The sequence below is a fragment of the Apiospora hydei genome, assembly GCF_038363865.1.
Source record: "Apiospora hydei strain CBS 114990 chromosome Unknown utg000005l_segment0_segment0, whole genome shotgun sequence".
Classification (NCBI taxonomy): domain Eukaryota; kingdom Fungi; phylum Ascomycota; class Sordariomycetes; order Amphisphaeriales; family Apiosporaceae; genus Apiospora; species Apiospora hydei.
Window position 1 is genome coordinate 145,589 of NW_027117364.1, and position 24,230 is coordinate 169,818.

At 56.0% G+C, this 24,230-nt stretch overlaps 8 protein-coding genes across 8 annotated transcripts; 3 read left to right on the forward strand and 5 right to left on the reverse strand.

Annotated features, from left to right (window-relative positions):
- Positions 1-366: 366 nt before the first annotated feature.
- Positions 367-1,630, reverse strand: PG997_005489 (carbohydrate esterase family 3 protein; the record flags this gene model as incomplete). The annotated part of the gene is made up of 2 exons (XM_066809804.1): positions 367-1,415; positions 1,525-1,630. 2 exons carry the CDS (start codon positions 1,628-1,630, stop codon positions 367-369), a joined length of 1,155 nt encoding a protein of 384 aa, XP_066668727.1.
- Positions 1,631-4,124: 2,494 nt separating this feature from the next.
- Positions 4,125-4,920, reverse strand: PG997_005490 (uncharacterized protein; the record flags this gene model as incomplete). The annotated part of the gene is given in 3 exon segments (XM_066809805.1): positions 4,125-4,336; positions 4,405-4,584; positions 4,602-4,920. 3 exon segments carry the CDS (start codon positions 4,918-4,920, stop codon positions 4,125-4,127), a joined length of 711 nt encoding a protein of 236 aa, XP_066668728.1.
- A 3,142-nt stretch (positions 4,921-8,062) lies between these two features.
- PG997_005491 (uncharacterized protein) lies at positions 8,063-9,089 on the forward strand (the record flags this gene model as incomplete). Its single annotated transcript, XM_066809806.1, has 3 exons — positions 8,063-8,307; positions 8,357-8,508; positions 8,590-9,089. The coding sequence occupies 3 exons, from the start codon at positions 8,063-8,065 to the stop codon at positions 9,087-9,089; spliced, it is 897 nt and encodes a 298-aa protein (XP_066668729.1).
- A 305-nt stretch (positions 9,090-9,394) lies between these two features.
- On the reverse strand, positions 9,395-11,040 carry PG997_005492 (uncharacterized protein; the record flags this gene model as incomplete). Its single annotated transcript, XM_066809807.1, has 4 exons — positions 9,395-10,408; positions 10,450-10,620; positions 10,679-10,880; positions 11,018-11,040. 4 exons carry the CDS (start codon positions 11,038-11,040, stop codon positions 9,395-9,397), a joined length of 1,410 nt encoding a protein of 469 aa, XP_066668730.1.
- Positions 11,041-13,144: 2,104 nt separating this feature from the next.
- PG997_005493 (uncharacterized protein) lies at positions 13,145-13,485 on the reverse strand (the record flags this gene model as incomplete). Its single annotated transcript, XM_066809808.1, has 2 exons — positions 13,145-13,220; positions 13,304-13,485. The coding sequence occupies 2 exons, from the start codon at positions 13,483-13,485 to the stop codon at positions 13,145-13,147; spliced, it is 258 nt and encodes an 85-aa protein (XP_066668731.1).
- An 841-nt stretch (positions 13,486-14,326) lies between these two features.
- Positions 14,327-15,175, forward strand: PG997_005494 (uncharacterized protein; the record flags this gene model as incomplete). Its single annotated transcript, XM_066809809.1, has 1 exon — positions 14,327-15,175. The coding sequence occupies one exon, from the start codon at positions 14,327-14,329 to the stop codon at positions 15,173-15,175; it is 849 nt and encodes a 282-aa protein (XP_066668732.1).
- A 4,578-nt stretch (positions 15,176-19,753) lies between these two features.
- PG997_005495 (uncharacterized protein) lies at positions 19,754-22,953 on the forward strand (the record flags this gene model as incomplete). Its single annotated transcript, XM_066809810.1, has 8 exons — positions 19,754-19,894; positions 19,978-20,476; positions 20,533-20,629; positions 20,713-21,076; positions 21,106-21,314; positions 21,362-21,530; positions 21,656-21,750; positions 22,815-22,953. 8 exons carry the CDS (start codon positions 19,754-19,756, stop codon positions 22,951-22,953), a joined length of 1,713 nt encoding a protein of 570 aa, XP_066668733.1.
- A 71-nt stretch (positions 22,954-23,024) lies between these two features.
- Positions 23,025-23,591, reverse strand: PG997_005496 (uncharacterized protein; the record flags this gene model as incomplete). Its single annotated transcript, XM_066809811.1, has 1 exon — positions 23,025-23,591. The coding sequence occupies one exon, from the start codon at positions 23,589-23,591 to the stop codon at positions 23,025-23,027; it is 567 nt and encodes a 188-aa protein (XP_066668734.1).
- Positions 23,592-24,230: the final 639 nt, after the last annotated feature.

Consider the following 24,230-nt stretch of genomic DNA (forward strand, 5'->3'; position numbering starts at 1 on the left):
CTCTCCAAACAACTTTAGCTAATAATACCACAAGTGTCCACTGACCGATGACAGGGATGGCCTGGGCGCCTTGTAGCTCATTCAGACCAATGAGAAAGGCGAAGACATCAATGATGGTACTGTCTTTGAATTACTTTCGCCTCCTCAATAGAATTTAATGATTCTCTCTAATGTTGTCCCATGAGCCGCCAAAACGCATGCATCTCGAGGGTGAGTAAAAGTACTCAATGCAGGTAATCGCCCACTGCCCCGAATGATGATAAAAGCCCTAAAACGCCGAATTCCAATCTACTCTATACGAGTCATTTTTCTTCTTCTTCTTCTCCTTCTTCTTCTCCTTCTTCTCTCTTCTTTTTACTTGAAATATCATGCTAACCCGGGCGGCGGCGGATCATCACTCCTCGCGGCGAGGGCCGACTGCTGCTCATGCGCCTGGATTTCTGCCATGTACTTCTTGAGCTCGGCCTCCATACCCGCGACCGCGGCCTCTTCTTCTTCTTTCGTGGCCGCCTCCTCTAGCCGCTTCGCCTCGGCCCACGCCTTGTACGCATCGTCCTGCCGCTCGAGGTTGCCGTCCTGCAGGATGCCGTACACGGGCTCGGCGGGCCGCAAGAACCCCTTGGCGTCGGCCTCGATGATGGCCTGCACGATGATCCGGCCCATCATCTCGTACCCGGCGTCGTTGGGGTGCATCAGGTCCGGCCCCAGGTTCTCCGGGTGGATGCCGTCGGGCCCCATCATCTCGGCCAGCACGACGGGCCGCTTCTCCTTCTGGAAGATCTTGTAGAGCCGCCGCAGCTGCTTGTTGACCTCGACGACGCGCGCGCCCGCGTTGAACCGCTTCGTCTCCGTCGTCGGCAGCAGCGTGCCCATGATGAGCGTCGCGCGCGGCGAGGCCTCGAGCACGTACTCGACGAACCGGTAGTACCGCTTGTAGAAGTTGGGGATGTCGAAGTTCTGGAAGCAGTCGTTGGAGCCCAGGTTGGCCAGGACCAGGTTCGGCTTCATGAAGGGCAACGAGTGCTCGGCGCGGTGGTGCATCACCTCGGTCCGGGCGCCGGGCCAGGCTTCGATGTCGTTGTCCGTCATGTTGCCGACGCGGTGGGGGCCGACAAAGTTGACGGGATTGCCGATCGAGGTCAGGTAGTCCCGCACGGGGCGCCGGAACCCGTTGTTGTCGAACCCTTCGTCGCCGCGCGTCGTCGAGGCGCCGATGGCCATGATCCGCAGCGGGAGGCCGTTGGCCAGCGGCCGTTCGTAGCCGGGCCGTTGGTACCCCGCGCCCATACGCATCGGGCCCCCTGACCCGTAGGGGAAAGTGCTGTTCCCGAGCGTGCCATTGTGCGCCGTTATGTGGGAGAACCGGCCGCTGCCATGGGTCCAGTTGGGGTCTTCGGTTTCCGTCAAGGAGATTGCTGAAGGACGAACCGGATTAGTTTCCCAGTCTCGTATTTCATGACCAAGAAGCCAGGTGTAGAAGGGGTATGGATATGCATTGTGTAAGCCGAACAAGTCCCAACGTACCGATGAGGATTAGAAACACTAGCGATACGCCAAACAAGAGTCTCTTTCGAGCAACAATTGCCGACACGTACGATGTTTGCGACACGTTATCAATGAACGCCTTCATTCTGGGAGAAGAGAAAGGTAACAACGAAAGAGTTGAGGAAGAGGATATGTTGAACAAGAGAGTGGCCGATGATAACCTCAGGTCCTGTGGGCCATCAAGCTTTGATGCTGGCCGTCAAGCAAAGCGTTGAGAAAGGCACGCCACGGGAAGGGATTGTGAAGGAGCAGGAAAAAGGAAGGAGAAAAGAAATGAGAGTTTATCTCTTCTTCTGACTTCGGGGACCCGAGGATGAAGGAAGTCGTGGGCCGGTCAGTGTGACGACAGACTGGAAACGAACGAGAAAAGAGAGAGGGAGGTAGAGATAGAGAAACGAAAATACGAAAATAGGAACAACGAGACTCCTCGGCGTGCGAGGTGACCCAGGCCAAGGCGAAGTCGAACGGGGGTTGAAAAGTGCATGAGGCACACGCGGTCACTGAGCATCATCGTGTTTTATTGGTGCTGGGTGCCGGCTGTGCGCCACATGCTTGGGAGACACTTCCCGGCGTACGGCAGACGCAGTGTCTGTCTTAGCTCTGGGGGCATTGATACATTACATTGCTTGGCCTGCCGATGGTTTGGCAACGTTGCGACAATCTCCCAAAAGGGCGCTGCCGTGGACGATACCAGGTGTGGTGGGGAATCGGTCTGATGTTCTCCTTCTCTGTAGCAGTATCAGTAGGTAGTAGCCAGAGCAGCCAGTAGTAAAGCAGCTTGGGCTGCTGTGCCCGTGTTCGCCTGACACTGATGACTTACTTACTTAAAAGTACATGCTTTGGTTGCACTTCCACAGCCCAAGGCTAGGTCTAGGTCTAGGTCTAGGTCTGCTCTGGGGATCCATGTGCCGCTGCCGTTATCGTTCTGATGCCAAGGCGAATGCCGCATGCCGGGTCCAACGTCGGGACAGGGAACAGGGAACAGGGAAAGGCCTGCTGCTGGAAGGGGTTGGCGAGATGCAGAATGACGGGGGGCCCAAGGGCCAAGCGGCGAGGACATCGAGCGAGAAAACAATACAGTAGGTAGCATCTATTGATGTTGGATGAATGGAACGAAATAAACTTCGATACGCATTCGGTATGGGTGGGCATGGACATGTCCATGTCCAGCCAATATGGCGAAAATCAATCGTCAGTCCGAGGGTGGACGGGATCCTGATTCCTGAATCATCCAATTTCGAGGGACGCCGCACACACGGGATTGAATTGTTGCCAGGCGGCAGTTGCACTGCACCCTGACGTCGCATGCAGGCCAAGGCCGCCGCCTAAGCTTTCGGCCAACACTTTGCGTGACAGAATCTCGAGACCCCGTCGCCCCCCGTCGCCCCCTCGCCCCTCGCGTGCTACGTGGTCAGGTACTGGCAAGTTGCAAGTAGCCTGGGTTTAGGCCTAGATCTTGATCTGATCTCCCGAACCTAAAACGCGCCGATCTTTTTTTAGGGGGCGGGGGCGTGCATTTGCCTCGTTTGCCCATCAGCTTCGTACTTAAGTAGGTATGTCCTGTAAGTGCAGGCACCACGAACACATCTCGGTCAATCGAGTGGCATACATATGTATAGCCACTGGAAACTTGATTGGAGGTTGCCATTGTTACATCGCCATGTGGCCAAGTAAGCTAGAGAGTGTTTGCTATTCTGCGACATGCCGGATCTCGGTTCGCCGGTTGCAGAAATGACCTGCGCTTGGCACAGGGTGGGAAACACACCTACATGTCGATCGATTGACGGGATCTCTGCTGCTGCTGCTGCTGCTGAGGGTTTTGGGGCGGGCAGGCTTTCAGAGCTAGCGGCTGGTCTGTAACTGCAACTGCCCCCCAAAAGGGACAAGGAGAAACTCTACCCTGAGTCGTGCTGGGTCATTCACTCCCGTTCCGAGTCAAAATCGGGACAGCTGCAGAAACTGAAAGAACCTCAGGCAGGGCCGCGTCACTCTTCATTTGCGTGCCTGGATTGGATTGTACGTACGGACTCAGCCCCGGAATGGCATGGTGAGCCCTCCTCTTCTGCTCCCCCCTCCAGACTGCCCGACACAGCGATATCCAATTCCACGAGAAGGACACGCGTCATCGCCCAATCGGGATGCAGTTCCCTCGCTCTCAGGCACACGACAACGGGCTTGGTTCCCCAGGAACCCCCGAGCTCTGCAGTTAGCCGTGGCCGTTTGAAAAATGATCGGCGGGAAGTCTGTCATGGACTCATGGGTAGGTAGTCGTAGTAGGACGCCATTTCATCGGTCTTGCTTTTTCTCCATTGTATACTAAACTCGGTCCAACCACTGGCACCACCATCGAAGCCTGCATGCAACATCGGATGAAGTGCGCCAAAATACCCAACCAGCCGCCTACCTGCATTTATTCACTACATGTGCAAAGTGAAAGATGCTATGGCCAATGGAATACGAACTGGCAGTTTGCCCACTCCATTCTTATTGGCCGCACTCATAAGGTAATTCAAGATAAACCGCTCTTCCAGCACCTTGATTACGTGCCTGCATTCTGGGATTTGCGATGCTCTGTCCTCCTACCCTGAAGATCCCACATACACGGCGACGAGCAGACCGCCCGGGTAAGGTGTCGTGGACCTCTTGAAGCCGTTGGCAGGATCGTCCAGATACGCCAACAAGTCGCCGTATTTCTCCTGGGCGGCCACGACGTTGTCCGCCACCACGGTCGCGCCGATGCGCATCTTCGGCTTCACGAGACGGAGGGCCGGCAGCGCAAGATACGCCCAGACTGTAAAGGCCCCCTCAGGTTAGCCGATGACCAGGTTTACCGGTAAGGTAAACAATACGTAGACTTACTATCCAGCAAGAGAAAGTCGACCCGCTCCGGCAGATCTGTCTCCAAAGTCTCCCGGATGTCCCCCACGCGCAGATCAATCCACTCGCCCACCCGGTCTTCCTCCCCGGTCTGCGCCCAATGCCCCCTGGCTCTGTCCGCCTTGGCCTGCTCGTTCTCCGTCGCGATCACCTTGCCTTGGCCTTCCCGCCTTCTTCACCACCAGCTGCCAAGGCGTGGGCGTTCTGCCTCGCCGCGAGCGCCAGGTAGATGGTGCTCACGCCGAACGAGGTGCCGGCCTCGACGATCCAGCGCGCGCCGCTCGCGCGCAGCAGCAGGTACACCAGGGCGCACTTGTCGGGCTCGAGGGCGACGAAGCGGTCGAGCGCCGCCGAGGCCGGCTGGGTGTCGTCGGTGCTCACGTACGCCGGCTCGGTCAGGGCCTGCGTGTGCAGGCGCCGCAGCAGGGCCAGGGTCGCGGGCGCGGCCTGGATGGACGAGAGGGCCTCGTCGATCTTGCTGGTCTCTGGAGCAGCCATTTTGCTTTGCGTTTGGCTGATGATGTTCTGGTAGGTATGAGAGATGACTGAGAGGTTGCTTCCGCTGCTGATAGTTGTCCATCAGTCTTTTCGGGGTTGGTATTCGGGAATGTCCAACGTATTTATATACCGAAAGGGTCACTACTTTCGGACCAAAGGGGTACCTTCTTTCGGACGCCTAGGGGTCAGTCCTTCGGTAGCCGTCGGTCCCACCAAGCCCCAAGTCCAAATCCCGAAGCCGGGCAACCACCACGAGCTCAAGAAAGTCCCCAAAAGGCTTGCTTCGTGTCTCCTCCCCTACTACTTATGTACTTAGCACATATTTAGTGAGGATGACTGGTGCGATACGTCAAGATTTCTATGGGCGATTAGTAACGAGCGTGCGCCTTGTGACGTTTGGTCGATGCGTCACCACGGGCATACATTACCCCGCCGATATTTGGAGCAGTGGTGGACCAGTTCACGCCGTTTGAGTCACCGTCACACAGGATCATACATCTCCGCGGGACCTCCGGCAAACACGTCCATGCCTACACGCAGCGTCACCGCGATACCAAGGACATTCACGATGGGCTGACAGGGCCTGTTGACGGCGGGGAGCACACGGGCGGTAGCTCCTCCGTCCCCGGAGCATGTGCCATCATCTGCGGAGACAAGATGGACATATGGACCACATGGTCACGGCCTACACCGGACCCGCGCTACTTCATCATCGGGGCCAACCACGAGAGCGTGAAGCGGTATGCCCGGGGATAATAAATAGCAATAACAGGACCACGACGGACTGTAACTGCTATCCACCGCCGCTCGACGATGAAGAACTGATGAAGCAGGAGGCACATCTCATCGACGGCGGCGACGTAAGTAGGTTTCCCGATCAACACTCGGTGTGTCCAGGATCGGCAACGATGAGGTTGACGAGCCCGACAGGTTTTGGGGAAACGATGGACTTCATGAGGCGGCAGCCTTAGCGTACTGGAGATCTGGAATGGCACCACGACGCACATTTTCCAATTGGTATGAGTGTTCTTCTTGGTGGTCCGTCCAGTATCGAGACCTGGATCACAAGTGCCGGGCATTCAAGCATTCAAACTACGCGGAGACTGCTCCGCATAGAAAGCAACGCAGCGGGGACACCATTGGTAGCTGTAACGTAACTTGTGGCTGTCAGTAGGTAGCCATGGACAACTATATTAGGTTCCTCGGCGAAGTCGTTGGCAAGACGAAGGAATATGTTGACGAGCCCGTCTCGTCTGCGCCAACTAAGGGATCCGCCATGGAATGTGTCCCGTTTGCTTCCGTGTAGGAGTAAGTAGGGTGAATAAATGTTTTTCATACCTGACTGTCTGTCCGCAACTCACATGAGGCCGACGCTCTGATCAACTCGACCATTATCCCATGTTCGTGATTCCATATCCCCCGAGACGGTACTTTCAGAGGAATCCGGTCGTCCTCGAGGGCTCATATGTAGTAGGGGCATGGTAGCGAAGCTTGGGTGGTCCTCGGCTTCAATATCCGTTGCCACGCTCAATCCCGTCGGAGCATCCCGGCATTTTTCCTTTTCCATGAAAAAGCATGCATTGTACAGGATGAAGTTGTCTGCCGCCGTGGTCTGTCTGGCAATCGATCAATAATTCCTTGTCTCGATGCGGGATCCACGCGCCTTGTCGCCAATATCCCTTCTCTTCTTTCGCAATGGGTGGGACGTAAACCACAGGGGCCTGTAGTCCAAGGCATCTCGGCGCATCTCCGGTCAGCGGCTTCCGTCCGTACGAAGCGATGTAGGCCGAATAGGCCGGTAAATCAACAAGCTGCCGCCTGCGTGGAAGTATGTGATGTCGCATGGTTTTCAGCCCGTATCGGAGAGGAAGGTCGATTCCGATAAATCTCTGCCATCGTCATCGTCCTTACAGGGCAAGATCGAAGGTGGGCAGCCACTCAACAAAGGGTCTCTTTTCTTTCTCTCGGGTTGGCTCTCATCAACCCCCGTTGGATTTTAATGGAGCCCATCATGTCCATCCCGGTTCTCCACTCACGACCCCCCGGCGACTCAATTTCAGAGGACTTCCGTTTGCAGATGGCCTGGCATCTTGGCAGTCCCAAGATGGATAGCATCTCGTCAAGAATCGACAGGCACCCCGGGCAAGAGAGGAGGGACCATTATTTCTGCAAAGGGATCTCGCCGCCCCCAGAGCCAGCTATGTACCCTTTCTCGGCCATGAGCCCCGAGTAGTTTGATTGATCAATTTAATGAAGCTGGTTCTGAAAAGGGAAATGCTGCAGTGGCAATGACTCGCTCGCAGGTGGGTGACCGAGCCAGCCAAGTCTACGATGGTTGCACTGGAGGGAACACTTCCCGCAGACGACATGTGAAGTATGACGCCGGATGATACCCAACAACCCCCTCATGTGATCTATCAAAGCCCAGAGAATTGCATCATTTATGCATATCCTCCTCACCGCAAAGCAAGAAAACCAGGTCCCAAGACGAGGGCTGAGGTGACATCCCGCCAAAGTTGACATGCACGCCCCCTTCCATGTCTGTACCGAACATGGCAAAATCCGAAGCGCATCTCACTTATCCAAATGGGCAAAAAAAGTAAAAACAAGACCCCCAAGCAAGATCCAAAGACCCGCAACCTGCCAAGAGCGGGTACTCCTGCTGATCTATTCCTCGAAACGTGCAGAAGGAAATCACTGAGAAATTTCATTTGCATGTGTGAGCATGGCTGCACTAGCCAGATCCTGGGGCTTGGTAATCGTGGTCGGATTTGGGGGGGGTGCCGTCAAAGTAAATACTGGGGGTTTGACGCAGTTGGTAAGTAGGAAGTAAGGTATGCAGATACGATAGCTACCCTGTAATGGCAACTGGTGTCCCACCACCACCACCACCCCCGTAGATTGTATAACTGGGGAATTCCTATATGTACAGCAAACACCTGCCGCTTGGGCTGCGACGGAGACTGCTCCGGTAGCTGCTGTGTGTGCGAGCCCGTCATTGCTTGTCAGAACCAACCAGACTTGTTCTCTCCTTTCCACCACTCCAAGTCGTCGCCCAGTCACTCGTTTATACGACCTCGCTCGTTCTCCTTCACAAACCGCTAAACCACCACGACCGACAACGGGGACCACCACTGCCACCATGCGCATCACCTCCGCCCTCCTCGGCAGCCTCGCCGCCACCGCCGTCAAGACCCTCCAGCCCAGCAGCGGCGGCGCCGACGACTGGACCAACAACTCGACCAAGCCCATCGAGCTCGTCCCGGCCCCCTGGTCCCTTCACGGCACCGTCTACAGCATCGCCAGCGTCCTGCCGCCCTCCGAGCTGCCCGTGAAAGCCTACGGGCCCCTGGAGCGCTCCTCGCCCGCCTACGTGGCCGCCGCCGAGTACGTCGGCCTTTTTGGGGATGATCCAGATCATCCGCTACACCGACAGCCCCGTCGGCCCCTACGACGAGCTGCTCATGGTGCCGGGCTACTTCAAGTACCCGCACGTCGACGAGCAGGGCCGCCGGTCGGAGCGGCTGAACCCCTCCATCACCCGCATCTACGTCAGCCAAAAGTACACGGCCAAGAACGGGCGCATGAGTGAGTAGCAAGCAGCCGACAGGAGTGGTGATCTTAGCAGTAGTTTTTGATGTACTGACATGCCACGCTCCCATCCCACAGACTGGAACATCCCCAAACACCTCGCCAAATTCGTCTGGACCGACGAAGCAGACGGCAGCACCACCGTAAAAGTCTACCCCCACGACACCACGGGCACCAACCCCAACGCCGAATCCGCCCCCTCCACCCTCCCCTTCTTCCAAACCACCTTCTCCCCCCTCCTCGGCGGCCTCCCCTTCAGCACCGACCTCTACGCCTGGATCGGCATCAACGCCACCCTCGCCCAGCCGCCCCTCCCGGGAAACCCCGACGCCGCCCACGGCGAGCTCGCGGGCACGCAGCAGTGGCGCGCCGTCGTCCCGGGACAGGCCTCGGACCGCTCCAGCCTCGGCATGTTCGACATGGGCCAAGGTAAAGGCGACGCCGTCGGCAACACCGGCAAGAACGCCGTCGGCGACGAGGTCTTTCCCAACTTCTGGCCCGGCATGCCGCGTTTGACGCTCGGCCTGAAAATGGAGAACGCCAAAATCTCCTTTGGCGAGCCCGAGATTTGGGGTTGAAGTTAAACAAGAGAAGAAGCAAAGTTGATCAAAAAAATAACACCGACAATTTCACTATTCCCGGGTCGTTCCCTCTCTCTCTCTCTCTCGCTAGGATACATACAATGTTTGTGTTGTAGTTTAGAAAACGCATGGCCCCTCTTTACTTCTGGAGAAACCGCTTTTTGCCTCACAAGTCTGTTTGCTTGGGTATGCCGCTTAATCAATGGCCGTCATCATACCCCTCTCATCCCCTATACATAAGATCATTATACCCTTGATTCCATTTCCCAGTCTCAATTCAATATTCAGTAGACACGTTCCGTTCATTCATTGATCCCGCCGTGCCCAACCGACAACGAGCTCTGCCCCGGCGTCAACCGGCTCAGAAGCGATTTCTCCGTAGCGCTGCGCGCAGGCGCCTTAAACATGTCGCGCTCGACGACGTGGTAACAGCCCAGTAGCTCGTAAAGCAGCCTCTCTCGATCAATCGTCCGACGCAGTCCCACCTTGGCCAAGCACGTCTCCGCCGCCCGGAGCAGGATGCCGTACTCGATGGCCAACAAAACGGACTCGTCCCATCGGATGCGCTCCGGCGCGCCGCGTAACAGAGTCTTGGCCAAGCTCGGGTCCCGCGCCAGTTCCAGGCAGAGGTCCTCGAACATGTCGTGCTCGCGTATAAAGGCCAGCAGTTGCGAGCGCGAGAATGGGGCCAGAACCGCGCCGTGGTGTCCCTCGCGAATCTGCGTCTGCACGCGGATCACGCACGCGATCTCGTCCATGATGTTCGGGCACAGCATTGGCTTGTATGGGAAAATGACGCGGTTGTACCCGACCCGCCTCCTCCAGAGGATGTTGCCAAATACCGAGGTGGCAATGCACGGTATCAGGATGACATATCCATACCACATGGTAGCGCTGGCCAGGGAACCGACAGACGCCACAATGACCGTCACACCGTAGACGGCGGCGTAGACCTGGTGGTGCCAGAAGCAGCGCCGGGCCCGTTTCAGGATCAGGGGGTCCTTCAGGTGCTCCTCCACGGCCGCCCAGCGCTGGCTGCCCTGCCAGAACAGATAGGCGGCCCAGCCCGCGTTAATGAGGCCGTAGAAGGCCACGAAGCCGTTACCTACGTATCCTGATAACAAGTTACTAGCGTCAAAGATGCGGTGGTTGGCCCCCGCGGGCGCCATGAGGGTGCCGATGCCGACCAGCAACCCGCCGAAGCCGCCGATGCAATCCATCATGGCTCGGTCGATCAACTCCCACCCCAGCTCGCCGCGGTTGACCCAGGCCCACGCCTTCAGGTGCAGCGTGCGCAGCACCGCCTCCTCGTCCCCCTAATAGACTCGGCTTCTTTCAGTTCAGCGAGCAGGTGGACCCTCTCCCGCCGCAGGAGCTTTAAGTTGTGCCAGCCCTTTATCATGTCCAAAAAGGCAACGCACGACGCCATCAGGATGAGCACGCCGCCGGTGACCATCAACGCGATGGCGTAGGCCGGGACGGGCCGCTGGTTGAAGACGTTGGCGGGGAAGTCGAGGGCGTTGAAGAACTCGGAGCCAACCAATGAGGAACATCAGGTCGTTGAGGCGGCGGGTCCGCGTTTCGACGCGATAGGCCTTGTTCTTCTTGCATCCTTTGCATCCTCGGCCTCGGGAGGACAGGACGAGCGACACACTCGTTTCGGTCTCATCGGGCTCGGGGCTCACGATGGTCGGAGCGTTGGACGTTGGGATGCCTTGGCGGACATCGTGGTCGACGTTGTTGTCTTTGTTGTTATGCATCTGCGCCCTCCTCCTCTTCTTCTTCTTCCTGGAACCGAGGCGAAGTCGTGTTGTTGCAGGAGCATGGCTTGGTCAGCGGGCGAGTGTCGGAAAAGGGATGGACTGGTTGTATTTTGCTGCTCGCCGAGGTGAGAGAGTTCATCAGTTGCGGTCTGGGTCGGTCACTGGAATGTTCCGGTGATGGACATGGTGCGTGTGTTGGTTCGCTCAATGGGTCAGGTCGTCAATCGGTCGGCTCGGGAAGACGGGGCGGTCGAGTCGAGTCGAGACGCGCCTGCTCGCTAAAGAAGGACAAACAAAGCCAAATGGCTGGCGAGTTTCGACCTCAGGCTTGGTAGGTAGAGGATTGCATTGATGCGTGTTTTGGTCTTGGTCCAGCCGCGCTTTCTTTCGTCGGCTTCTGGGCTTCCCTTGGTTTGGTGTCAAAGAACCGAAGTTGCATTGTCCTCGAGGCCCGTCGCTGCACTGCTGAGTTGACGGCTAGCCTCCTAGGGTAGCGGCTGGCTGGCTTTGGTGCAGATGATGTCATTTCCCCTGAATGGCGACTTCTGCCGTCCTTCAATCTGGACTCCTTTGTCCATGTGGATAGAAGAGATAGACATTGCCGATCGAATGGATGCAACTTGCATCATTCAGCCAGCGGAATCGAGGAGAGCATTTTGGATTCCAAGGGAACCGAGGTCTGCCAAGGGTCAAGAAGTTGTATGTATTGATTGCTATTAGGCTGTGCCGCGCCGCCGTCGGCAGTTGGTTGCAGCGGATCCTGGGGTGCATGCAGAAGTCGCTTCTTTTTTTTTTTTTTTTTTTTTTGGCCAGCCCGGTCCCGAAGGAAAATAAGTCTCAGCTCTGAGAGGCCAGGCCAGGCCTAGCTGCATGCAGGTTGGTGTATGTAGGCTGCTTCTTGATGGAATACTGTACCTACTACCTACCTACCTACCTACTTACCTCATACCTACATCAAATCAAAATCAATTCGCTGCACGTTATCTACCTAGGTACGGACATTCTGACCAGATGCGCAAACACGCGGTCGGGTTGGTTCTGGCGCCACGCAACCGGTAATCTCCTGGTCTTGTCCCAACATTGAACTCTGGTCGGGGCCTTGGCTAGCAGCCGAGAAAAGAAATGGAGATGCCCATCCTCGGGTCAGGAAATATTGCAAATATTCTCTACGGTATGTACAAAAGCAAGTCCGGGCGGTAATGACATTGACAACACTATCGTTGCAGGTCAAGACAGAGAGTGGGCATGCTATGCTGACTGCAGGAATTGTTGGTCTCAGCTAGGTACTACTACTTGTACTGAATTTTTCCTTGGAAGCTGGGATGGATGGTGACACATCCTTCCATGAGGCCCCCCTCCTAGCCCTCTCCCTCCGCCCCTCCAGCCCACCTCACATCCTCTTCCGAGGCCACTGCATCCGACAACCGACGGTCCTTGTACGGAACAAGGCAGTCTCTCTCTCTCTCTCTCTCTCTCTCGGCCGGTTTCGGGCTCGACCCAGGGAATAGAGACGACGACTGATACGTTTTGTTAGAGGAGGCGCCATAATTGCAATTAATACCTGCCCACTATAGCCTTGAATGCAATCTCCTCTTTTGATCCTACTGCTCCTACTGCTCACCTTGTCGCCCTCTGCTCCCACTGCTCGTGCGAATTGAGTGCCGAACCATGCGACAATGCTCTGGAGTTTGGACATTACCATGATACGCACGGATGCTTTCCAGAGCTTACGTCGGTTGAGGCCAGGGCTGACAGCAGGGTCCTTCCCTGCAGCTGAGACATGGGCACGCGGCAGGGGTGCTGAAAGGCAGAGAAGGTCTCAGCTCCCAAGACTAGCCAAGATCCTTCTTTTCCTCAGCTCCAGTGTTCTGTCGAGTATGTCCAGTGCTCCCAAGCGTGGTTCCGAACCACCCTGTCGGGCTCTCACAAGGCTAACCTCGATTAGGAGGCCAGCCCCGGCGCCGTTGAGCACGGCATGCACCATACACGAGACGAAGCTACCGTCGTTGGCGGCGCGCCAAGAGTGACTTCTCTGCGTTTTTTCTGGCCGGCCTAGAAGCTCGTAGGTCTTCTAGTTCAATAACACAGCTACAAGCTCCCGAAAAACCACGTGTTTTGGGCATGTTCTACCTGACCATCAGGAGCTAGAGAGACCCTCCATCAGGTGGGCATTCATGCTCCCCCCGACTAAAAGGGACTTGCAGGCAAGTGGGAGAGAGTGAGGAGAGTGGGAGAGAGAGTCGGTAAGTATGCATCACGGGACAGTTCAGGTTTGATATGTCTTGCAGATCATCGCCCATACCAGACCAAGACAAGAATGTCTTTCTCCTCCTCCTCCTCCTCTCCTCCTCCTTCGGCCCCACCCCTGCCGAGTATTTCAAGTCCGTCATTGTCAGTCTCTTGGCGTGACAGGCATCGTCTCCATCGCCGCTGCTACAGTGCACGCACCCGAAGTAACCTCGAGATGGAGCATCTCTCGGCTTCTGCTGTATAGAAGAGAGGGAGGGAGGCCTGGAGAGCCAAGCATCACGAGAAGAACCGCGGTCCACGGTGCGGCGTTTGAGGAGAGGGGAGAGGTACTTGGATATCTCCCGTCCGTCTCCAAGACACAGCAAGACTCCGCTTCGCATGATTGTAATGATTGTAGGGGGTTTGAGCTAAAAGACCTTGAGCGAGAGCGTCCACCTCCGTCCCCTCCCTTGCCGGCCTCATCCATCCTCTCTCTTCCCACTTTCTCGTTTCTAGAAGGAAACGGTCGGGTCAGAAGTAGGCCAGCGCTCCCCGTTCACCCTATGTTTAGATTTCCCGATACATCTCCGTTCTTTTCTTACTCACTACTACTTCGCACTTGCCTCCTGTCATTTTCGACGGTCTCTGTCTTAGACTGCAATCGCTTCTCCCGGCTCTTTGGTGCAACAGATTTCAGACCGGTCCCATACTCGGCTTTTTTTTCGCTTAGCTAGGCTTCCGGCAGTTTGGGAGCCAAAACGACTTTAAATCCCCGGATCGACGTTGAAGTGCAGCCGTGCTTATATTTTAAGCAAGGAACGGAACCAACTACAACTCCATACCAGGTCCTAGCATTCACACTCACCTGTAGCCACCACTTCTCCCACGAAAGGTCTATCCTAGGCGACAACCTACGCCGACATTAACAGCAGTATCGTGGGACCTCGTCTCATTATCCCAACGACAAAACCGGTGCCGGTGCGCCGCAACAACCGCGAAGATGCCTTGGTCCGGGTCCCAGGCACTGATAACCATGTCCGACAGCATCAACAGCCGAAGTAGCAGCCGATGCAGCAGCCCGCGGAAAGCACCCAAGGACGACGCGTCCAGCCTGGTGAGCAAGACGTCATCGTCGGGGGGCGAGGGCAGTAGCAGCGGGAGCAGCACCGCCGGGGGGTCCGTCTCGGGGGCGTCGGCAGTGGCAGCGGCACGGGCAACGGCAAGGGGGGCAGCTGGACGACGATGATGAACACGAACGAGTCGAGCGGCGACCGGGACCTCTTCTTCGTCTCGCTCAACCCGCTCGCGCCAGTGACGGTGGTGCTGCTGCACGTCATCTTCAGCTCGCATCTCGACTGGGTGCACATCTGGCCCAAGCTGTCCGAGTACCACCTCATCATCCCGGACCTGCCGCAGCACTCGCGCTCGCGGCACGTCAAGCCCTTCAGCTTCGACCTGTCGGCCGACCTCGTCGCCGACCTGATCCGGAAGCACGCCCACGACGGCCAGGCGCACCTGGTCGGCATGTCGACGGGCGGCTACATCGCCCTCGAGATGGTCCGGCGGCACCCGGACGTCGTCCAGAGCGTCTTCGCCTCGGGCGTCTCGTACCTCTTCGGCGGCTGGCAGACCCTGTCGAAGCGGTACCCGAAGGTCATGGCGCTGGGCCTCTCGGCCATGCTCAACACGCCGTCGGGCATGCTGCTGAAAGCGACCGGGTGGGCCACCCACCTGCAGAACGAGGAGCTCCTCCGCGAGATCCGCAAGAACACGACGCCCAACCTGTCGGCCGCGGGCGTCGGCGACACGCACCGCTACGGCCGCGAGCACGTCATCGAGGCCGGCAAGCAGGGCAAGCGCGTCGCCGTCGTCGCGGGCGGCAAGCAGGACCACATCGAGGGCGCGCACGAGATCGGCCGCTTACTAAAGTCCATGGCCCAGCCCGGCAGCCCCGGCGAGGAGACGCGCACATTCGTCGTCAAGAACGGGATCCACGTCTGGAACCTGCAGCTACCCGAGCTCTTTGCGCAGAGCGTCCGGGCTTGGATCGAGGGGTATCCCATGCCGGTGGGGTTGGAGCAGTTGGAATAGAGGAGAGAGCAAAGGGGGAAGAGGAAGAGAAAAAAGAAAAACGGGAGGAGTTGCGTGTGCGGTTGTGGCTAGACTTACATCTCTGGGATGACTTCACGACTTGAAATGCCTCGCGACGTTCTTGCATTGCATGGGCATTTTTTCCAACAACCACTTGGGGCGGCGGTTTCAACTTTTTTTTTTCCAGATCTTCATGATACCACAGCATTCATCGCTTTTGAAGCTATTTTTCCTTTCTTTTTGTTTTACTCATAGATACCACAGCTACGTTTTCTTGATTTAATAGATACCATTCCAATTCAGTTGCCCTCTACTTAGTACCGAAGTTGATGTGAACTGGTCCTAAAACACTCACGCATCGTTCATCCTCTTATAGTCCATCCCATCATCGTCGTAAAAGGCGAAGAGAGCAAAGACCATCATGGAGAGCAGACTGCACCCAAGCCAGACGAATGGTACCTAATTACAGGCGGGAAACCTGCGAAATCAAGTTAGGGGTACTGTGGCGAGCACAGCATGGCCGTTACAACGGGAGGCCGCGGAAACAGTGACTGTTCCCTTCGGCCGAGTGAACCCTCCCCTCCTGTGCCTCCGAGTCGGAGAGGCACCGAGGCACCGCTGAGGGTGAGACGCCACTGGGAGATACGAGTTAGTGCCTAGTGATGATGGACCCCTGTCCATTGTGGATGAGGTTATTCCATAGGCTGGGTCACATAATTCGACTAAAGTCGGACCGACTCCCGATTGATTGATAATGACAAAGAAGAAGGCCGGATTTTGGGGACGGACGGAGAGAGACGAGAACAGCCTGCCTGCCCACGGTATCCATTCCGCTCCGTGCCTTGATCATGTATGGGCTTGTGTGGGCTATACTAACGGCCGTTGACATGTGATTTACCCATGCTACGCATCGGAAATTAAATTGCCCCCCATGATGCCATATATACTTTTTCCGAATTACCAAACTGCGGTAGGTGGTTGATCCATGGTAGCAGCAGCATTCCCTTCGATGAGGGGGCTTGTGTGTATAGGCACGCGCAACCCGAGGATCCCTCCAACTTACACCACCTGGTGGCCGTTACAGGAAGGCAGTTCGCTCCTCTAAAATTGGATTGCCGGGGGGAGCAGTCTCACCCCTCCCAACTCCATACTTACTCGCCGCTTGTGATCCGAGGAGATGTCGGCCGACTCTCATTACGAGCTCTCCAGGAATCCAGAAACCGAATAAAGATGAAGCAAAATGTTAATACCATGACTACTTAGTCGTTGCTTGGAGTTTTCTTAAATCCTTCGTCATAGACGGAAGTGCTCAACATAACGCGGGCCTTGTCTGGGGGACAATATTGTGACATAGACCAAGAATATATCGAGGCAAAAATAATCCCGCCCTTACCCAGCTCGAGTAAGCCTCCAGCGACAGCCGACTGGGTAGTCCTGTACGACATCCTCAAGTCATCTAGTGAGGATCTGGGAAGGTATAGACGGCCCACCGGCGCTCCTTGAGGTCTTTTTTCAGCCACGCAAACGACCTCGCCGTCTTTCAGGTCGCTATCAAGGTTCGGCTTTTTACTTTCGGTCTGGTTCTGGAAGACGACAGCATATTGTTCAAGGGGCCGGCGGACAGGGCGAGCATGGCATATTTTCCATCAAGTTCCCACCCTCTCTCTCTGGTTTACATTGATACACGCCGTTCTCTCATGAGCTCAGCTCCTCTGTGCCCTAGATCGATGGACTGGTTAAGATTGCAGTGGAAACTGCAAACTGCATCAGAGACGCGCCCGCAGAGCCAGCTGAGCGTTCAAAACGCGACACAGTGTCCCGGGCCTCCAGTACTACGCAGATAAGCCTATTTAAACATGATAACTCGTCAAGGCGATGACCGAGGTTGTCGCCTTGAACCTCGGAGGTGGAAACGGGGACATATCTACCGCACTGGCCAACATGACTCTTCTTTCCCGGAAACCCCTATCATCCTACCCCCCTTCGTATGCCTATGAATAAAGTTACCTTACAATTTATCTGCCTGGCCAAGCAGAGGCCACAATTTGACTTAGAGGCGTCCTTGACGCAGGCGGAAATCCTAATACAAAGCCAAGGGCCTTTCCTTCCACCGACGAGACACTAAGTTTTCTGGAAATGCACACGGTGCATTAAGTTTCAAATCCAACGTGCCTGTAACCGTAATGGCTTGGCATGCATTAGTTATTGTCCCCTGCGTCGTGCTACTTGGCAACGCAGATGGAGTATATGTTAATCGATACGAAAGTTCAAGGTGTTCGCAGAAATAAGGAGCAACCCCTGAGCCGGCCCCTGGCACCCCCTATGCGTCTGGCTAGAATCACACAGGTTTACGCTTTTCAGCTAATCTAGTTACGCTCTTTGTATACTTTGGACTGAGGAACTTAGCTGGCCAAGCTTAACGCATCCCACCATATTCTCTGTGTTACGGTAAAATGGCAGGCGCATGGGAAATTGGGTTGTTATGGTTGATGCACCATGGTAAGGGTTTATTTCACCTTTTTATTTTCTCCCCATATTCGTTTTCGATATATATTAAGCACGCTATACATGTGTCAGATTCGCAGAGAACAAGTGAAGACAATTTAACTGTTCAATGGAACCTTGCTCTGCCCGTATTCAGCATGCTTTTGATAACAGCCTTCAGGGGTGGAAGGTTTCTGCTTTGCACATACAACGAATCCGGTCCAAATTCTCGAAAGACTAGCTCATAAATCCACGGCACACTGAGCAGCCTGCTGGTGATGCAGCACTCAATTCAAATCGGCCAAGGCACTCGATGTGTGGCTTGCGTAGAGCTCGGCCAAGGCGTTGGGCGCCTGGAGCTCTTCGAACTTGGTTCAGAAACGGCTTTCCAAGGAGGCGATGGTCAGTTGCCCCTGGAAGCTGGTGGCACTGGCAGTACGACACAGCGAGTCAAGTAGGTCTAGGGAAAGTAGGGCTGTTCCGAGATGGTTGACCTGCACATGGGATTCGTGCCCGGTTCTAGACTGTAGTCACTCCAGATTATTGATCACGGTAGTGAGGGTGATGCTATTTAAGCGGTCGAGGGTCCCGACACGATTGCTAAACTTGTCGATGCGTTCGAAGGATTCGGGGTCCAGCGGCTACCATCTGCATGCCAACACCTGGGGCTGCCGCCGCTAGAGTCGGATCACTCACTGTCTTGGCTCGTATGACGTTGGGCACAGCAATGACAACTCAGATGAGGTCAATTCACCAATACCCAGACGCGTGAATTCCCAACGCCATCCGGCTGAGGAGGAATCTCGGATTTCAGGGTCCACGGGAGGATCATGCGACGCCTCTGGCTCGAACTGTCGATGGATCTGCTTCCCATTCCATCACGCTCCTCCCCGTCAGCTGACTCCTGTTATCCAACCAATCGCAGCGGTTACTGATCGATGAGACCCTAGCTGTGCATATCCCCCTCTTGCACTAATGTAGGAAAACAAGACCGAAACGTGTGGACAGCTGTCTGTCGGTACTTTTACTTACTCTTGGCACTTGGTCGCTTACCTTGGCACTTGGCTGTTTTCTCGCATTCGGCGTGGACCATCTGCATTGCCTACTCCGTCTAACCCTTGCTCCAGATCAGAGCGCTTATCGCCCTTGATCAAACTAAGATCTCACTATGCAAGGCGCTTGGCAAAGTGACTGCATATATATGTTTCGTCGTAGCCTTCGCAGATGCCTTGGCTTGCCCCCATTGCTTCGCCTTTCCCCCTACTAATTCCGAGATAGACGCGAACGCTTGCGAAGAACGAGTGCGAGCAGTGCCTCACGTCATTCCTTTCAACGGAACAGCACCCAAGGAATGCCACAGCCAGGCCCACACTAACCTTCTCCGGAAGCTGTGTCCTGATATCGAAAGTCGAGAAACATGTGGCTAAAACTTCTGCCTGATATTTTAAGCCATACCCCCAGTGGAGAGCTCCCGCTGGCTGCATCAGACATACGATGGAATAACGGGCATCTGCCCGTTTCGTAAGGTAAGCGGTGTGGCTGCAAATCTGATGTCAGCCACGACACAAATCGTGGGCGTCGAGCCGGGGTTTACCACATCCCGTGCGGAAGAACATTTCTGGGAATCCTTCCGGTAAAGAACTACACATAAAGCGCGAGCGCGGGGGTTAACTATCAGACACAGACAACCCCAAGCGGTATTTAGTTGGACTAGCCCGCTCAGGGGTCAGTAGCTATACTAGATCTCAATACTTGCCACGCAAAAACATCCACAGCTATGCAGGAGCTACGGAACGCGAAATCCTCTGGGACTAGGGGGTCTGGCCGGAAACGTGTGGTGTTGTCCTGCGTGCCCTGCTACATCAAGAAGCAAAAGGTGAACCAGTGGTCGAGCTTATTACCCAGCGGGTGAGGAAACTCGGACAAGAGGCAAAGTGCTGACAGTTCGCAGTGTAATCGCCAATACCCCTGCAACCATTGCACTCGACGTCGGCGGCCAGAGCAGTGCATATACAAAGAGCATGCCGCAAAGGAAGCACATAATGCGGCCTTCATGTCGCCGCCGGCGAGCCGTGGCTCCCCCAATACGACTCCATGGACGACACAGACACGGTCTGGTCTTTGACCGAGCTGACCAAAGGCTCGTTTCACGAGCAACACACGACATCTCTGTCAGACCTATTCAACTACTTCCAAGATAGCAGCAGCAACACGTTGGGATTGCTGCGTAGAGTGGTGAGTGTGTTTACCCCCTGTTACCGAGTATTCCCAATCTAGGGGCCCGCCCTCCTTGCTCACCTCCCTTTGTTTCCCGACAGGCTGGTTTGGAAAAAGGACACTACAATGGCCAAAATAAGGGTGTCCCGCGCGATATCAGCGACCAGGTCTCAGGCCACCTGGCGCGGATGCCACCACGGCCAGTCCTCAACTTTCTGGTCCAGTTCTTCCTGGCTGAAGTGAACTGGATCACCCACCTGATCCATCCTCCCAGCTTCATGACGCGGTACGACTCCTGGTGGACCAACCAACAGGAACCGGCGACCACGGCGTCTTCACCGCTGAGCGTGGCCGACGTCGACTTCGCGGTCCTCATCCTGCGAATCTGCGCCTACGCGACGCAGTTCTTGCCGTCGGCGTCGTACGCGCTGGACGCGGTGCGCGGGATGCCGCTGGCCACCATCCGGGAGATCGCAGCGGAGGTGGGCAACAGCCTGGAGCGGATCGCGACGAGCCGGAACCCGCGCGGCTCGCTCGTCCGCGTCCAGCACATGTGCTACAACGCGCTGGGCGCGACCTGCGAGAGCCGCATGGGGAGGCGTGGGCCACGTTGTGCAGCACGATCCGCGTCGCTCAGGGGCTGGGGTACCACCAAGAGGCGGGCGGAGCGGCCAGCAAATCGATATTAGCCGGCGACGAGGTGGAGCGCGAGATGCAGCGGCGGGTGTTTTGCAATCTTTACATAGTCGACGGGTAAGTTCCTCCTCTCTCTCTCTCCCCTTCGAGTAATGAATGCGCTTGATTGGTAGGCGTTTGCAGGCAGCTGACAGATGGAGCGCAGGCACCTTTGCCCGGCAGTACGACCGGATGCCGATCTTGGTGGATCCCCTCCACGTCGACCACCTGCCGCGGATGCATCTGACGCCCGAGGTAGACCCCGCCAGCGGCGCGCCCGACAACTTCACCGAGCGCCTCCTGCAGGCCCGCATGGTGACTTTCTGGCGGGCCATCGTGGCGAAAAAGCCGGGCGGCCAAGGCCAGGGAGGCGGCGGCGCCAACAAGGCCGAGTACGACCCCACGCTGGCGCAGGAGCGCCACCAGAAGTTCCACGACGAGTTCATCAGCAAACTCCCGCCGGCGTTTGCGCTGCTCGAGCCGAACCGGGAGTGGGACGAGCTGCTCCCCAGCTGCCCCTGCAGCGCCAGCTCCTCCACGCGGCCATTTTCGAGTCCGTGTGCCACAACTTCCGCCCGCTCCTGCTGCTCGAGCGGGACCGGTTCCTCGCGCTTCCCGGATACAAAAAGGTCTTGCTTCTGTCGCAGGCGCAAGCGCTGGCGGCGGCGGCTATCAAGGTGCTCGATGCCGTGTCGACGCTGCACACCATGATCGGCACGACGTATACGCGCTTCCCCACCATCATATTCCACACCTTTGAAGCGTCCGTTCTGCTTGCCTGTCTTCATATCAAAGGCTTTTTTTGGAAAGCCCTGTCCAGGACAGCACCGCGCCGCTGCAGGAGTTCCCACGAAATTCCAAGAGCGGCGGCTTGATGGACCAAGACGAGCACATCATCACCCGCGACCGCTGCCTTAGCAAAGCGCAGGCTGCGCTGGCATTGCTCCAGCAACTCGCTAACGTCAGCTTCATGGCCGAGGTGAGCGCAAGGAGCTTGTCTCAGCTGCTGCTACGCGCTGCTGCTGCCGCCGATGCCGCTGCTCCCGGCACCACCGCCGCTGCCAACACAATGACGACCCCTTTACCAACCCCTTTGGTGGCGAGCAAGACGAGCAGCTTTGCATGTCGGGGATCATGTGGACCGAGCAGATGGCCCTGAGCCAGGACTTCAGCCAAATTATGACGCCCGGGTGGTCATCGTACGGTCCGGGGCACCTTGATTTGATGGGCGGCCTGCTGGATAGGGGGAGCAGAGATGGAGTGGAACTTCTTGTGAATACTTACGCAAGTCGAATCTGTACGGAATTAGAGATTAGATGACTCAGCCAGTACAACTGACCACGTTTCTTGCGCAAGAATCGATATTCCCTTCAGTTGAGTGTGATGTGACGAAGGTGTGTTCGTATGGCTTCTGTTGGCCTACTCTAGCCAAGACAGCATCTCTAGAAAGACATGTAGGAATCCAATGTCCAAAAGAAAAGAGCAACAAACAGAAGAGAAAGAAAGCAGATGAAAAGCAGAAGAAAAAGCATTTCTGTACCTCGGTATTTGCGTGAGAAGACCAGAACTTAACGGCCGATGCCCGCGGTTTCTCGGCCCAAGGTTGATTGGTTTGGCATTGGTATCTTGTCATCATCCGCCAGTTTGGCTAGCCTTACCGAGTGATTAGTGATAAAGTAAGTAAGTGTTCTGATTTTTGCCACAATGGCGGTAAATATACACAAATGCCTTTCCAAACACATCTTACATTCTCATTGCGACGTTCCAGTTACGATGAAATCAGGGTGCATGACACAGGGTGTGATGCAATGGTTTATAGATCAGACAGAAAAGGTCGACTCCCCTCTGTGTCAGGTCTTCGTTGGCAAAGGGGGTCAACGTCGGGTGCCCTGAGGAAAGCAACACTCACCCGTGTGCTCCCGGTCTTAACGTACGGGGCCAGGGCATGGATGGCTTGGTTGAACAAGACCGGGCTCCGAAGATTTTCGCTCCAATATTTCTCGTCCAACACAACCGTCTCGGATAGGACCGACGCTGTCACCGAAGACACCATCTTCACCCCAGTCTCTTCCCTGGCGAAGTCAAACGAGGCGTATTGGACCGCGGAACGGAACATCATCTAGTATTTTTCAGCGACAGATATCATATAGTGGGAGTGGTACGCCTTGCCGCCGGTTTGCAGAAAGCTGTTGAAGCAGTTTCCGGCATCGAATCTGGTCTTGAGGAATTGCACCCACTTCGTCTCTGCTAAGAGTCACACTAGAAGGGGAGTTATGGCAGGCAACGACAACCTTGTCCGCCACGTGGTGGTCCGTGAGAAAGGGCTCGACGTCGTCGGCAGCGAGACCGACGGGCATCATAGCACCCCCTTGCGCACGAGCGGGGTCACCTTTTCGCGGTAATAAGCTGCCGTAATGGCCGTTGCGGCACATATGAGTCCTGCTGCCTATGCCGCAGCCATCTCGCCCGACGACTAGCCAACGATCACAGCAGGGCGGATCCCCCAGTCGGCCAAGAGATTCACCAGGGCAATCTGGACCGCAATACAGAGAGGATGCGAGTACTCGGCCTTGTGGAACGACGAGCTGTCTTTTTGCTCAAGAAGGACGTCCTCGATAGACCAATCGGGGCCGTCATGTAGCTCGTCGAGGGCCCGGTCCAATGCACGGATCGAGTCTAGGAAACGATAGCTGTATTCGATCAACTCGGCACCCATATGCGGCCACTGGAATCCCCGGCCCGTAAAGACAAAGCCCACAGTCGGTGGTCCCCTCTTCCTCTCGACAAAGCTAAAGCCCGATTCGACCTGGACAAAGGTCTCGTGGATAGATCGGTGCATGGAGACGGCAAAGGCCTTACTTACGTGGGCCATACGGCGGTAGCCAAGCGTATAGGACAAGTCCAAGAGGGCGTAGCGATCGACGACACGAGCGTGCTCCTCGATGCTGGCCCGAAGAGACATCTTGTCGTGGGCCGAGGAGGTCAGCAGGAACGGCCACTTCCGGTGCGCGGTACGGGTGCGGTTTTCCACGCCGAGCATGCCCGCCATAGTACTTGTAGGCCGGGGGCCGTTGCAGGATGGACTCGGCCTCCTAGACGATGATGTGGGCATTCATGCCGCCGTATTCACACGTATTGACAGAGACGCGCCGCACGGGGGAGATGCGAGGGAAGAGGGGGTGGGCCCGACCGGCACCCGTACTTGCTACTATTTCCACTTAATATTCGAACTCAACTGCTGGATGCCGATGGTGGGCGGTATAATGTCCTGCCCGACATGAGGGCGGCCTTGATCAGGGTTGACAATCCCGACGCCGCTCCGTGCCTGCTGGTTGGACAACCGTGGACCCCCATATTTCAGCTCTAGAAGGGGCTTAGGCTACCCGAAGCTACCCCACGACACAGTAAATACGTACCTCGAGGGCCAGGAACGTGGAAGACATCAATTTAAGGACGCAAGGTTGGCAGCGAACCTTGTGACAATTTATCTTGCATTGGAACTATTCAAATGCCTATGGATAACCCTTATGTATCGAAGGCATTAGGTAACCGATGAAACCAGCAATCATGAAAGGAGTGAGATGTACCGGCTTATTAACAAATCACATACACGTCTAGCCGTCTTTGACGGTGTATTTGATTTTGTATATAACCAACCGCGCCATCTCTTGGTTCTGTC